The sequence below is a fragment of the Argentina anserina genome, chromosome 3 (assembly GCF_933775445.1).
Source record: "Argentina anserina chromosome 3, drPotAnse1.1, whole genome shotgun sequence".
In the NCBI taxonomy this organism is placed as follows: Eukaryota; Viridiplantae; Streptophyta; class Magnoliopsida; order Rosales; family Rosaceae; genus Argentina; species Argentina anserina.
The window spans coordinates 6,127,941-6,143,835 of NC_065874.1; the positions used below are offsets into that span (position 1 = coordinate 6,127,941).

The 15,895-nt window shown below is 36.7% G+C and overlaps 3 protein-coding genes across 4 annotated transcripts in view; 2 read left to right on the forward strand and 1 right to left on the reverse strand.

Moving 5' to 3' along the window:
- Nucleotides 1-15,895, forward strand: part of LOC126786688 (alpha-glucosidase-like) — a 109,533-nt gene that overhangs the window by 87,674 nt on the left and 5,964 nt on the right. The window lies entirely within an intron of this gene.
- On the reverse strand, nt 609-4,977 carry LOC126786700 (vacuolar protein sorting-associated protein 2 homolog 2). The gene is made up of 11 exons (XM_050512605.1): nt 4,809-4,977; nt 4,477-4,521; nt 4,234-4,268; nt 4,095-4,145; nt 2,503-2,607; nt 2,347-2,418; nt 2,118-2,189; nt 1,816-1,896; nt 1,686-1,721; nt 1,508-1,593; nt 609-903 (listed from the first exon to the last, which is right to left on the reverse strand). Exons 1-11 carry the CDS (start codon nt 4,846-4,848, stop codon nt 843-845), a joined length of 684 nt encoding a protein of 227 aa, XP_050368562.1. The 5' UTR covers nt 4,849-4,977; the 3' UTR covers nt 609-842.
- Nucleotides 10,398-14,233, forward strand: LOC126786685 (alpha-glucosidase-like). Its single transcript, XM_050512584.1, is given in 7 exon segments — nt 10,398-10,796; nt 11,155-11,410; nt 11,412-11,820; nt 12,017-12,247; nt 12,423-13,069; nt 13,228-13,385; nt 13,387-14,233. Coding segments are annotated over 7 exon segments (2,733 nt in total). The 5' UTR covers nt 10,398-10,512; the 3' UTR covers nt 14,135-14,233.

Here is a 15,895-nt window from a genome sequence, read left to right on the forward strand (position 1 = left end):
TATAGGACTGGTATAAGAGAAAAGGGAGGTTGTTAAAATAGAAAAAGAACAAATGGTACTACCCCAATCATTCACATTTTGAAACTTGGGAATCAACACTAAGATCACCAACTTGGGGGTAGGGAAATTTTGCACATATAAAGACTAACATAAAGGAAATTGGTAGTTTTCAAACAAACGGACAAGGGCTAAGACAACCTTACTCCAACAAACGAATATATAAACAGAAGAAACTGTGTACTAAAGACTTTGGTCAGTATCACACGGAGAACCCTCAATTAGAACTTTGATTCTTATTTCTTTCCTTAAGTTCCGTGTTTTCGAATTACATTTCCCCTCAATTTAGACAATCTAAGGGTAATCCTCAATTAGAACTTTGATTCTTATTTCTTTCTTTAAGTTCCGTGTTTTCGAATTACATTTCCCCTCAATTTAGACAATCTAAGGGTAATCCTCAAGCTAAAACGTTTGTGTTTTCATGCCTTTAAGGACCTCACACCTAAACAAGTTTTGAGAAGGCGAGGTCAATAACAGTTCACTCCCTCAAATTGTACAGATAATAGTAAATAATGGTAGGAGCATATTCACAAATAACCAACACCTATGTACTAGAAACATGTTTCAACTTTCAACTAATTATTAATATTAACTTATTGAGAAAATAGCATCATGTCCACAAGCTCTACTAACTGGGTTGCTAAAAGGCAGACTTTTCAAAGTACTAAAAACATATTAAGAACCCTACTATTACAATACTCTTCTTTATGTTACTTGCTTTGTAATTTGACAGATTTACATGAACATACGTACTAGGATGTGCCACATGCATGAAATGGTTGAGATCATATGCGTCGCAGAGAGGCCAATCTCTTCTCAAGATCCTCAACATCAGGAGATTCAGAACTGCATCAGTTAAAACAGTTTTGTTAGAACACTAACACTCTCAGTAGTGAACTAAAGAAGTTCATTGTAGAAAACTTGATCTTGGTTCTTCACAGAATTTACAAGAACAAGAGAACGGTCATTGTATGCAACTCAGTTTATCTCTTTCCATGAAAGAAGATAATGTGAGGTGCTTCATGAGTGTTAATGAAACATAATAGAATTTATGCTGATAATGCCAGAGATTCTTGGCTTAAACAAGGAAAAACAATTTTGTAATTTTGGATGAACATTAGTTAGTACTAGTAGTACACTAAACAAACAATTTCCAATATGGAACAGATAAGAGTATTGTCTGATTACTACCAAACATTCTTATTGTCTGAGTTAAACAAGAACCTCTTATGCTGATCCTTCCGTATAGCCAGATAAACATTAGTTAGTATTAGTAATCACTAATCAGATTATTTTATATATGGAATAGATGAGAGTTTATGCCGATCATGCCAAAGGTTCTTGGGTTAAACAGGGTATTTCATTCCCTACTGTAACATTAGTTAGTCTATTAGTAATCAGACAATTTCAGAAAAGGCTAAACCCATAAAATTCTTTCATCAAGACGTACCTCTTTGGAACAACACTTGCAGCATTCCTTGGTGCAACATTTCCACCATTCCTTGATCCAATCTTGCCTTTTGGAGCTGAAGATAACTGTTAGGCAACAAGAATCAAAATTAAAATATTTATTCTATAAAACAATAGCCAACCAAGCAAACTCATGGGAGCTATTTTAAAGCACCAACCTGGGAAGCAATATCAACACCAATCTCATCAAGAACCTGAGAAGTAAAACATGCAAATTTTAAACAAATAAGATGAAGGTGTCGACATATACAAGAAAACAAAACTACAATCAGGCTGCCAATAATCCACCTGGTTAGTGAGCTCCTCTGTTTCCTCTTCAGCCTCATCTTTGTCTAAGGTCTCATCAATGGACTCTGACATCATTTCAATCTGCAAAAAGAACAATATTAGTTACATATTTGATGAGATTATTACTATTCCTTTGTTTTGATTCATATTTTAAGATTAGTACATATTTGATGAGATTATTTACTATCCGTTTGTCTTGATTCATATTTGAAGTGTCCATTTGAATAAAATCAGCATGTGGATAACAATTATGAAAACTCTTGACATCGATATTATGCTGCAAAATCCTTTAGTGGTATTACCGTCATGTCCATTTGTGCTGACTGCTTCTGGAATTCCCTGATCACTTTAATTTGTTTTGCAGGTTGCATTTCCTGAAATGAAAAACAGATATTGATGATCAACACTTTATCAATCAAAGATCATGATAGAAATAATAAATTTGATGGCTATACTGGTCCAGATCATGTATTTATAAATAATAGAGCTGACCCAACATTTATCTTCCAAATTGCCTCTTCAAATGCATACCTTGTTCATTGCCACCATTGCTTTAGTTGCGCCTTTCATGCCTGTGGAAATTGAAGTGCTTGCATATAATGCCTGCAAATAGACCAACAATCAATAATCTGCTGGGCACTTACTATCATAAAGGTTCAACTGAATTTCAAATAATAACATGGTGACCTGTGTATGAGTAGCTACGCCTCTTATTTGGGCCCGGCTTCCTTGCAAGTTGGTAATCTGTTGACGTAACCTAACAAGTTGGCGAGCTAGGATTTTTGTGGCAGCCTAAATAGAGTATATACATATATTATTTCAAATATAGAATATTAAGACAAAGTAATTGGCTTCAATAACATTATTGAAACCCTATAAAGTTTGTTTAAACTTGTTACATACACCATTCAATATGACCAAACAATATGTGAATGCAACAATCATCCATCAATACCACACACAATGTTTTATCCGGTATAAATTACTTATACATTTGGAGTTCCCTTTTGCATGTCTTACACAGTTTTTTTTTGTTCAAGGAGCCCCATCTTGTAAGATATTGAATTTCAAGACATTACCAGTAGAAAATATGTCTATTCAGTGACCTATCGGTAATGATTATGTTACTTCCTCCCATGTTTCCATGATATCTGACAATCATATACTCCCACTCTCCCACACTAACAAACAGGCCAAGCTCTTCTTGTCCTGCAGCTCAGTTTCTTCTTTCATATCCCATTAATATTTTAAACGAGATATGACATGACTAGAGGATAAACAATAATTTCATGTCTTCCTCCTATCTTCTCATAATATATGAAGAATTATTCACTCACGCACTAAGAAACAAGCCTAGCTCTTCCTGTGGTGCAGTAACCAGCTTATTTACATCTTCTTTCATATCCCATTAATATTTTAAATGAGATATGACATGACTAGAAGGATAAACAATAATTTCATGTCTTCCTCCTATCTTCTCATAATATATGAATAAATCATTCACTCACGCACTAAGAAACAAGCCTAGCTCTTCCTGTGGTGCAGTAACCAGCTTATTTACATCTTCTTTCATATCCCATTAATATTTTAAATGAGATATGACATGACTAGAAGGATAAACAATAATTTCATGTCTTCCTCCTATCTTCTCATAATATATGAAGAATCATTCACTCACGCACTAAGAAACAAGCCTAGCTCTTCCTGTGGTGCAGTAACCAGCTTATTTACATCTTCTAAACCCCACTAGTACTGTAACTGAAACATGACATGACTTCCCTGTGTGCATGTAATCATTTTCACAACTGGATGTTGCAATAGAAGAAAATTGCAGATTAATAAACATGGTAATGTAAATCTACGGATGAAATCATTAAAGCAGAGACCAAACGAAAGTAAAGTTGCACGTCAATTATCATGTTTTCAGGTTTCTTAAGAACACATTCTTTCATGCTAACTAAGGATTCTCACAACTGCTGACTCCCCAATGACTCCCCAATCATTTGGTATGCATGCCTTCAGTAACACTCACTACTAGAGCAGAATATCGTCTGGTGCTGTAAATTTCAGCAAATGAGAGACCTAAACACCTTACCAAGCACTACGAAAGGTACGTGTCAACTATTAGGTACCGTGCCATTAAGTCTTTCTATTTTGCAGAACATTATTAAATAATTTATATCTGTTTATTGCATTTGACCTCAGGTTATAACTTATGCACAATATAACAGTTGAAGCAGGAGAGAAATTTAAGCAGATGACTAGATAAGTAAACTTGCCTCATTTCCAGTTTTAGCCGTTTTCTTGATTTCTGCCACCAATTTCTTTTCCTGAAATGTGCAAACAATCAGAACAATTGAAAAAAGGCACTTGATAACATAATCATTCAGAAAGCGTTCCTGAAATGGTGACATATACCTCCAATTGAAGAGATGAAATCTCACGTTCAATGCCTGCAAAGAAAGGTAACGAATCAGAAACACAGATAGGAAGGCCAAAGCTCCAAAATTGTAGCTGCAAACAGGTGCAATATAATCTTAGTAGCAGTAAGCAGCACAATGTCGAACTCTCGATCAATGATTCTTTAGTTTTCAGAATATCACAAAAGAAATCAGCTTCAGTATCAAAGAAAGCAGTCAATGCTATAGAGCATACACCCACCTCTGGTAGCAACAGCCATGTCTCTTTTGCTGGACCTCAAAGCCTCTGTTCAAACAAACAACAAATTTAACAATCTCATTCACAATTCATCAAATAGAAAACTCAGAAAGCTTCAAAATCTGGAAAAATCCTTAAGCTTACAATTCAATCTAAACATTGGATTCTGATAAAATCATAAGAACCACAAAAGGAATGAACTTTGCACTGTCAAACTGTACCCTTTAACAATTGAAAGAAACCCATTTGGTTTTCAACAGTTCCTTATCCTATTCAGTAAAATTATAAGAACCCCAGAAATGCAGAAAACCTTAAGGAGAAGGAAAAGATTGAACCTTTGGGGGAGGTCTTCTTCTTGAAGATGTTCAAGTTCATGGTGACACAAAATCTCTCGAAGCTTGAAGCTTTCAGAGTCTGAGGGAGACAAAACCACTGGTCTTCTGTTCTTCTTCTTATTATTGTGCTTCTGCTTCTGCTTCCAAGGGAGAGAGACACGGGAAGTGAGTGTGAGTGTGAGTGTGAGCTGTGCTGAGCGTGCTGCTTTGTTTCCGGTTCGCACGTGCCAACAACGGCTGAATATTTCCAACTAGCCGTTATGAGTTCGGCCATGACTGGATTTATTGGGATAATAATAGACCAGAACTTCCAATGTAGTATTGAATCCTTTTTCCAATTCAATATTATCTATCCTACATTGCTTCGAAGATTCATACCATAAAATCATGAATTAAATGAGAGGGGCAAAAATGCAGCTGAAACATAATTAAGGGTGCCAATATGCATAATTAACTCAAGAATGAGTGCGCAATAAGGCTACATTAACAAGAAGAAAACCATAATTCCATAAACATTTGAGACTGATGTCACCCTTAGGCCACCTCCAATAAGGGAGGGCTATATTGGGGCACGGCTATAATTTAGCCTCCTAAAATATTATTTTTTATTAAAAAACCAATACATCATCTCCAATAAGAAAGAATTAAAATTTAGTCCTTTCAAATATTTTACGAATTTGTAAACTTATTATAAAATGATTTAATTCAAATTATATTGAATTTGTGTTAAACTAATTTTTAAGGTGTATGTATGGTTGAGTATACCTATATGGTTTCATTGATAGCATTTTGACATGATGATATCAAACAAAAAATAATAATTGATTATTTTGATCGTTGAAGATTTTATTAAAATTTCGAATAGTTTGAAAAGTTAGCTATTTGATTTTAGACCGAAAATAATAATAACATAAGCATACATTGGTCATATTCAATATCCAAGCTATACATATAATTATGTATAATGACAATGTTTTTACAAATTATATTTGTAAATAGAAATTTAGGTCATTAATATCATAACACTTGTCTTTATATACACAACATAATTGTACATGTTTTTTTTTATCTGATTTGGGACCACTAATTGGTTTGGCCTGGGCTAGCCAAAGTGTTAGGGGCCGCACTTGTAAGGCCGCAAGCAACCTTGTCCAAGGTCATGAGTCATGCCTATGGCCGGTTGCTTGCGTGCTAGTGGCAGTATTGTAATTTATATTTTCTGTAATTTCCTTTTTTAAGTTGGTTCATGGTGGGAAGGTTCCATGTTTCCCCCTGCCAAGTCTAGTTTTGCAAAATATGCTATTATAGGGAGGGGTTCCTAGGCGGCGACGGTTGGCCTACGGAACTAGTATAGGTAAGCACATGTACTTGCGCCTCCCTTAACGTCTTACCATCAATAAAGAGAGGAATTATTCAATTATCTGCGCCCCGTGAGATCATTCTTGTTGCCTATTAAATTGTTCATGAGATTGCCCAACAACTATATAAACCGTGTTCTTGCTTGCCGCTAACACTATACTAATATCGTGTGCTTTCCATTGTCCCTTGCAAGGTACTCACTTGGCTTACTTGTTACTCGTTCATCGATTAGCAAGTGCCGCACGGTCCGCCTTTTACTCTACAAAAGTCGGCCCGTGACAGCTGGTATCAGAGCCGGCTTGCCGGCTGTGCTTAAGACTCATACGATGGTGGGAAACATGACGAACGCGCAACGGTTCGATTTCTATGATCAACAACTCGGTGAACTTGCGGGAGTCCCTGATAGATTGATTGATATTACCTCCTTGTTGGATCGTGTCGATCTAGAGAAGTTGGCGACACGAGTGGAAGACCTTGAGGAGTTAAGGGACCGAGTGGTGGCCCTAGAGAAGGCAGAAGCTCCCAGGGGAGGAGCAGGGCCTAAGAAGGAACTTGAAAAGCTGAAGGACCGAGTTTCGGCCCTAGAGAAAACAAGAGCTCCCGAGGGGGGAGGACATGATGATGAAGATAGAGGAGGTGCCTCGTTAGAGCAGTTGGGGGCCATGAGTGATGCCCTTGACACATTACATGTGACTATGGACACCCTCGCTGAGGATGTCCGAGCCACCATTGATGCGTTCAAAACCGAGCTGTTGGAGATGAACACCAAGCTCAATCTTGTTGTTCGAGCGATGTCAAACCAACCTGTGACGGACTACAGGAAGGTCAAAATACCGGAACCTCAAGCTTACGGAGGGGCACGGGATGCCAAGGAGCTTGAGAACTTTCTATTTGATATGGAACAATACTTTCGAGCAGTAAAGCCTGATTCGGAAGAAGCGAAGGTAAACATGGCGACTATGTACTTGTCAGGAGATGCCAAGTTATGGTGGAGGACTAAATACAATGATATTCAAAGGAATGTTTGCTGCATTGAGACATGGGAGGATCTCAAGAAGGAACTCAAAACCCAATTCTTTCCTGAGAATGTCGATTATATTGCAAGAAGGCAATTGAGGGAGTTGAAACACACCAACAACATTAGAGATTTTGTGAGCAAATTCTCTATGATCATGCTCGACCTCCCCGATATGTCAGAGAAAGATCGGCTATTCTACTTCCTTGAAGGATTGAAGCCATGGGCTAGAACTGAGCTCCAAAGACAAAGGGTCCAAGATTTAGCCTCGGCCCAAGCAGCGGCAGAAAGGCTGACTGATTACACATTCGAAGAGAACTCTGCGAGGAAAACCTCTTCCTTTTCGAATGTGAATATCAATAGAAATGCCAGACCGGGTCCGAGTAGAAGTGGGGGAGGAGAGTCAAGGTCCTCGAATTTTGGAGGGGGGGATAGAAGGGTTATTGGTGTCAGGGACACTGCCTCCTCCAAGCCAGCAGCCTCCACTGGGGTGTTTACTCCACGCCCGTTCAGTTATACAGGCTTCACCCCAAGACCCATATCGTGCTTTCTATGCAAGGGACCTCATAGCCCAAGACACAAAGGGCTAAATTTGGCTCTTTTGATGGTTATTTGGCTCTTTTATGACACTTTGGCCCTTTGACTTTTATGTTGTTGGAGATCAGAATAAAATCATAATTTAGGATTTAGCCCTTTAGACCCCTTTACTGGAGATGGCCTTTAAGCCTTTGAATAACTCCGCTCCTGGCCTCAACTTGCGCCAATCATATCGGACGACCGCTGCTGCAACCTCAGTGTCTATTCTATCTAAATCTGGCCCCTGTATTACACAAAAATTGATGACTAGACTCTTAACACTTCTACCATTACATTGCTCATAAATCTGGTCCCTGTATTATATTTCTTCATTCACTCATAATGCATTAATGCCTAGAGTCTACAAGCAAGTAGTCACAAAGAGTCCTTTAAAAAAATCACAAAAGATCAAAGTGCAAAGTTCATTCCTTTTGTGGTTCTTATGATTTTATCAAAGTTCAATTGTTAAAGGGTACAAAGCAATAGGTATAAGTGAACAGTGTCATAAGGGCTAAAACAGAAGCCTTCACACCGTTACTATTTATGAAACCGTAAAGTATAATGGAAACATTCATAACTATTATAAATGGACGACCAACAAATTCCTCCAGTCCTGGTAATCCACTTGATACGTGATATAGGACAACATTCGATGAGAAAACGTCCAACTTATTCTTGGTATTGACTTCTTACCAAAGAGAAATTTTATCCAAAGAGAATCGTTTTGGTAACAATTATTATACCATAAACAACGTCTATTTAATTACTTCCCATGCATGAAGCCGGGTTTGTTAAAGTTTGCTGGTACAACCACGTGACACTGTTATGTGATGTACCTAGCCAATCATATTACGTCATGATATAATTAACATACAAGCGGTGAAAATGATAAAAGTTTATTTATATATAAAAACCAATCAGAAATAATCACAATAAAAAATGAACTAATAACATTAAGATGGTACGTCACGTAAGATATGTAGCGAGTATATATAATAATTTATCCAAAATTTAATACCCACATGTGGGAGGGGGGAGGCGGGTCATTACCCCCACTCAAATTTTATGGTTTTTTTTCCTACATGGTGAGTTTTTGAACTCAATTTTTTTATAATTGACGAATCTAATACTCTAACTTCCCTACTTAATTTATTTTATTATTATTTTTTGAAATGGGTTATTAGCTTTGTTCTAAATATCCTCATATATCAGTAAAATTTAGAAAACGATACGATATTCTCCATATCCTTTCAAGTTATCAGTCAATGATAATTTCATGGTCAAAATCTGATATATCGGATCAACCCGATTTTGACCCAATATATCGGACATTTTTTATTTTATTTCAAAAAATAATGTTATCATTTTACTTTTGCGAGAAAACAAAAAGGTGTAAACTTAAAATTGAGACAAGTTGTGCCTTAAATCAGTAAAAAACTTCATTTTCTTAGAACGCAAAAACTTCATATTCATATTCGAATGCCGAAACCTTAATCAAGAAAGAAAAAAACATCATCAGGCGAAACCTCCAACTTTATATGTGAGCCAAACTACTACTCGTCTGCCTCAATCCTTATTTAGACACATCTTTTTATTATTTAAAACTATTTGTGTATTTTTATTTGGTACTTGTTCGTAGTGAAATTTATAAATATATTAAATTTAACTAAAAATTAGCAAATCCGATAAATCCAATATATTTTTTCAAAACCGATACGATGTCGATAAGTGATATTTAGATCATTGGCTATTGGCTATCCTCACACCGTATCCATTAATGAAACCGTATAATACAAGGGAGAGACATTGAGCCTAAACCCCATATTGTATGAACATCCCGAAATAATATCAGACGTCACTACATAACCTATGCATTCTAGTGATGAACACATTTTAGCAAGGTGTGCACCATTAGCACAACCATTTGCTTTACAAATTTGGCCACGAAAAAATCTAAAATCTTATATTTTTATCCTCTTTATTATGTTGGATTTTTATGTTTTAGTGTAAACTAGTTTGGTTTTTGAATTCATGATTTGTTATTTATATAAATTTACAGTTGTGAAATAGAGAGATTTTATAAATAAACATCAGGCGAAAAATATCATCTTCTCTTATACAGTAATGAAAGATCAAAATAGAGACGTGTAGAAATTAATTTGAAAAAACTTCATTCTGATGACAAATATCAATATATTTAATTTAAGAATAACATAGTAAAAACAAAATTGCGCCTTTCAGCCATTATTAATACCATTGACAAAAGGTAATCCGCCTGGCATTGTTCTTTAGTGCATGATAGTGATGATACGAGAAGTTTGGTGGATGAACTTCACAATCATACTCCGCAAAAAACTAATAGGCATGCCTCATGTACAATATTCATACTCATTTAAGAATCGTGGAAAAAAAAATTAACAACGTTTATCCAAAGAGAACCAATCAAGCTTTTGGATAAAATTTCCCTTGGGAAATAGTCGTCTCTTTTGGTAACAGGTTTAACACCATTAACAAGGTTTATTTCCTTTCTTAATTAGTGAAGGCTAATTACCAGAGCTAAAGCGAAGCATGTAATGTCGCCAGCCATATGCTAATCACCTGCGTGGGACCACGTCTAATTAGTATATAAACTCATTTCTATCCCGCCTATTGATCTTTATCCTTCATTTCCTCCCGATTCAAAGTCCACACCCATTACATAGAGCTATATATAAAACCAGTATCTATCTCATTATCCTTCAGTTCCTCCCAACTATGCAAACTCATCACAAAGTATACCAATTACAGGATCAAATGGAAAGAAACCGATCAAAATCCACACGAAAGGCCACAATCCATCATCTTCTACTACTCTTCCTCGTCTATATCTTCTTCTCTCTTGAATGCTTAGTTGCCCAAGAGTTAGTTGGGTATGGATATAAAGTCGCGTCCGTCCATAGTTCTGATTTCTCGGGGAAGACATTGACTGTTAACCTTGGTCTCATCAACAGCTCCTCAGTTTATGGACCTGACATCTCAAATCTCACCCTCTACGTCAGGTATATATATAGGCACCTTCTTCCCTTCCATAATTTTCAAGAACTATTTTGTTCATTGTCCATATCATCCCACAGTTCATCACTTGTTGCATCAATATCATGCATCCTTCTTATATTATGTTGATATCGTCGATTAATATATACAATGTGTGTTACTTGTCTAATGATATTGATTGGAACATTGTCACAACTTATGACTTCTTAGTTCTTACATCCAGTATTCTAATGTTATGGTTGTCAATCAGAACGTAGATGAAAAGGTTTAATGATATATGATCAGATCACATATGGACACGCATGGTATACATATCAATGTATGTTAATGACTAGTTAATGCTTCAAATATTGTATTGAACAGCTACGAGACTAAGAACCGTCTAAGAGTTCGAATAACGGATTCAACGCAAGAAAGATGGGAGATCCCACAAGACATTCTTCCCCGGCAAAACCAAACTTCACAGAACTTTTCCGTCACCGACAACGATCTCATTTTCACCCTCCGCAACACCACCCCCTTCGGCTTTACCATAACCCGCCGCTCCAACAATGACACCGTCTTCGACACCACTCCAAACCCTTCGGATCCCAACACCACCTTCATCTTCAAGGACCAATTAATACATCCAGCTCTCCTCCTCTCTCCCCAACAACAGGTCTTCCCTGTACGGCCTAGGAGAACACACCAAGAGCACATTCAAGCTCCTCGCCAATCAGACGCTGACACTCTGGAGCGCCGACATCGCCAGCATAAATCCCGATCTCAATCTCTATGGCTCCCACCCCTTCTACATGGACGTCAGGTCGCCGTCCGGTGACGGCAAGGTCAAGGCGGGAACCACTCATGGTGTGCTGCTCTTAAATAGCAATGGCATGGATGTAAATTACACCGGGGACAGGGTTACTTACAACGTGATTGGCGGGGTTGTGGACTTGTATTTCTTTTCGGGTCCTACACCCGAATTGGTAATGGAGCAGTACACGGAGCTCATCGGTCGACCCGCCCCGATGCCATATTGGTCTTTCGGTAAGTTGTAAATTTCATTTCTCTAATGGTTACATTTGAAAGTAAATTTCATTTCTCTAGTTCTTCATTGTGATGCTAAAACAAAACACCTCATGATATATTTTAACAAATTAATGAAGACTTGTAGCATTGTACATGTTACATAATATGGATAAACTAATATAACAAGTTTGATTTTTGTTTTTTACTATTGTAGGATTCCACCAGTGTAAATATGGTTACAAGAATGTTTCTGATCTTGAGGGGGTTGTTGCTGGTTATGCAAATGCTAGCATCCCACTTGAAGTTATGTGGACAGACATTGACCACATGGATGCTTACAAGGATTTTACTCTTGATCCCATCAACTTTCCTCTAGACAAGATGAAGAACTTTACCAACAACCTTCACCAAAATGGCCAGAAATATGTGATCATCCTGGATCCCGGTATGCCAAAGCATAGTTCCTTTTTCAGGCCGTTTAAGCTTTTTTAAATTCTCTTAATTAGATGGCTTGGTATGTTATGTTATTAGTATGCCGATATTAGATATTTACTTATAACATCAAATTATTGGTATAATACTTGAGCTCTTTTTATATATGATTCCGGCCACTTTTACAGGTATTAGTATCAATGAGAGCTATGGAACCTACACTAGAGGGATGGAAGCCGATATTTACATTAAACGTGATGGAAAACCTTACCAGGGAAATGTTTGGCCTGGTGATGTTTACTTTCCTGATTTTGTACATCCACAAAGTGAACCATACTGGCAAAATGAGATTAAACTATTTCTAGACCAGCTACCTGTTGATGGCCTTTGGATTGATATGAATGAAGTATCAAATTTCCAAACTTCTTCTCCAACTCCTAATTCTACACTTGATGTTCCACCTTACAAGATCAATGATTCCGGTGGCCACCGCCCGATCCTCAGTAAGACTATTCCAGGATCAGCTCTCCACTTTGGTAATGTTACAGAGTACAATGTGCATAACATGTATGGGATGTTACAAGCCAAAGCAACAAACAAGGCCTTGACCAATGTGACTGGTAAGAGACCGTTCGTACTCTCTAGATCAACTTTTGTAAGCTCTGGTAAGTACGCAGCACACTGGACTGGAGACAATGGTGCAAAATGGAATGATTTGGCATACTCAATTCCGGGCATTTTGAACTTTGGTATATTTGGAGTTCCAATGGTTGGAGCTGATATCTGTGGTTTCATTGGGGATACTAACGAAGAACTCTGCCGTCGTTGGATTCAGGTAACTCACTGATCATAAGCCTCTTTACTTTGAAGCTTGAACACTTCGGACAAATTTATACCACATTATTTTGATTTCCCTAGAAGTTGAAATATTGACACTTGATTTTTGCTTATTATATGTGACTAACTTATCTATTAACTATTGTCTATATGCAGGTAGGAGCCTTTTACCCCTTTTCAAGAGACCACTCCGACAAGAGTTCAATCCGGCAAGAGCTGTATGTTTGGGAGTCAGTGGCTGCATCAGCAAAGAAGGTGCTGGGGCTGCGTTACCGGTTGCTCCCCTTGTACTACACATCAATGTATCAAGCACACAAACGGGACCCCAATTGCAAGGCCCCTATTCTTCTCATTTCCTGAAGACACCAATACATACGGCGTCAGTTCACAGTTTCTGATTGGTAAAGGTGTAATGGTGTCACCTGTGTTGCAGCAAGGAGCAACTTCAGTCGAGGCATATTTTCCTGCAGGAAATTGGTTTGATCTTTTCAACTACACATCCCTTAGTGTAGATACTGGAAAGAATGTTACGTTGGATGCACCTCCTGATCACATCAACGTGCATGTACATGAAGGAAACATATTGGCCTTGCAAGGAGAAGCCTTGACAACTCAAGCAGCCCGAAACACTTCCTTCGAACTTCTGGTGGTCGTTGGTAGCAGCAACGAAAGTATCGGAGAAGTGTTCTTGGACGATGGAAAGGAGATTGAAATGGGAGGAGAGGGAGGGAAGTGGAGTTTCCTGAGGTTTCATTCTGCACGAGCACAAAATGGAAGCCTAATTCTGAGCTCAAAGGTCGAAAATGGAGACTTTGCATTAAGCCAAGGTTGGATCATTGATAAAATTACTGTCATTGGGTTGGACAAAGTTAATGCAACACAAGGGTTTACGTTGAGCGTTAATATGGGAGCAAAATTGGAAGGAAACACAGATGTTAACGTCAACTGTCAAAGTAATGAGCGTTTTGTCAAGGTAGAGTCCAGTGTGTCCCTTCCTATAGGAAAGGAGTTCGAGTTGGAGCTAAAGCCTAATCAGACAGCGGCGAGAAAACTCTTAAGCTAGAGATCAATTGCTTAGAAAACTATCCAAGTTTATTTGGGATAAATGATCAGTTCATTCAGTTGTATAATAAATAAAAAAGATTTGGAATTTGTGTTTATACACCTTAGTTTGCTTATTTACCTGTTTATTTGAAGCAAGTCGTTCATTTGAATCATTTCTGTACGTTATGCAGAACTAATCCGCATAAAACTAACCCAGATCAAATGATCTAGACATAGATGTAACTTGCTTATAGAAAGAGAGATTTGTCTATGGTGCAACGTTGTACACCATGCAGCACATAATCATCACTATTTAAATCTAAAATTCTAAAATTATTTAGTTCTTATGACATCTTGAGATTAATTTTTTGATTGATTTTTTTTCACATGCACATAGAACGTTAGCATTGCCTGCATAATAGAATTTTCCATAGAAAGAGTGTAGGTTGCCTCACCAAATTATTGTATGCATTTATTGGGATATAGGCATATAGCTTAACAACGTACAATATGGTATGTAGCCACTAGCAAGGCCGCTCCACCTATAATCTACCCAAAGTCCCAAATTATAGATGTGTAGCATTATTACTTAGTACGTGACTCTCTTCAAATAATTGCATGAACTAATAAATTTTCTTACAGCTCTTGTATTTTACTCGGTTTCTGAAAAAAAATTATTATATATACCTGCTACATATACCATATGACGTATTCCATTAATGTTATTGGTCTATTTTTTATTGTGTTTGTTTCCGATTGGTTACTTATATGTAAATGAATTTTTGTTATTTTCACCGCATGCATGTTAATTATAGGGCAAACGTTTATTTAGTCCCTATATTTTTGGTTGGTCATCTATTAAGTCCTTAAAATTTCATTTTCATCTGAATAGTCATTGAACTTACAATTCTAATCTGAAAAGTCTATTCCCTCAATTGGTAGTTAAAGTTTCTCAAAAAATAAATGTACAATTACTGAAAATATCCTTATATTTAAAGTTTATATTTATATTCATCAATACATATTTTTTTTCATTGTTTTCCCTTTATTTTTAAGAGATGTGAATGCTTTTATTGAACCAAGTAATTTTTCCATATTTCTTTATATATGTACAATATAAATGTAACAAAAAAACGAAAGCCATAACTATTCTATAATTAATTAAAGAAAATAAAAGAAAATACTAATCTAGGAGTATTTTGGTAATTACAATTTTTTAAAAATTATCACCTCATTACTTTAATTGAAGAATTGACATAATGAATTTTTCATATTAAAAGTTGTAATTTTGAGGACTATTTAAATGAAAATAAAATTTTAAGGACTGAATAGATGACCGACCAAAAATACAGAGACTAAACCAATGTTAGTCCTTAATTATACCATATCGTAATATGATTAGTTAGGTACAACACATGATAATCTCACGTAGTGTGACATGTATATAAAATAACTACTCGGTTTCTGAATAAAACACACCAAATTTTATAAGATGTCCCCGAAAGGGACAATAAAACACACCAAAACCCTAAAAAGATCCGGTTTCTATTGTAGTGTAGTGAATTTTTTTTTTTAGAATAAGATAGTAGGGTTGAGTTTAGGAAACAAACCAGATTGCTTCAAGCCAAAATCCGAAGCTCCATTGATTCTTCCCAGAAAAGACAGAGTATAGCATATCCTTATGCTTGTTTATTATTTTCAGTAAAAATCCGAAGCTCCATTGATTCTTCCCAGAAAAGACAGAGTATAGCATATCCTTATGCTTGTTTATTATTTTCAG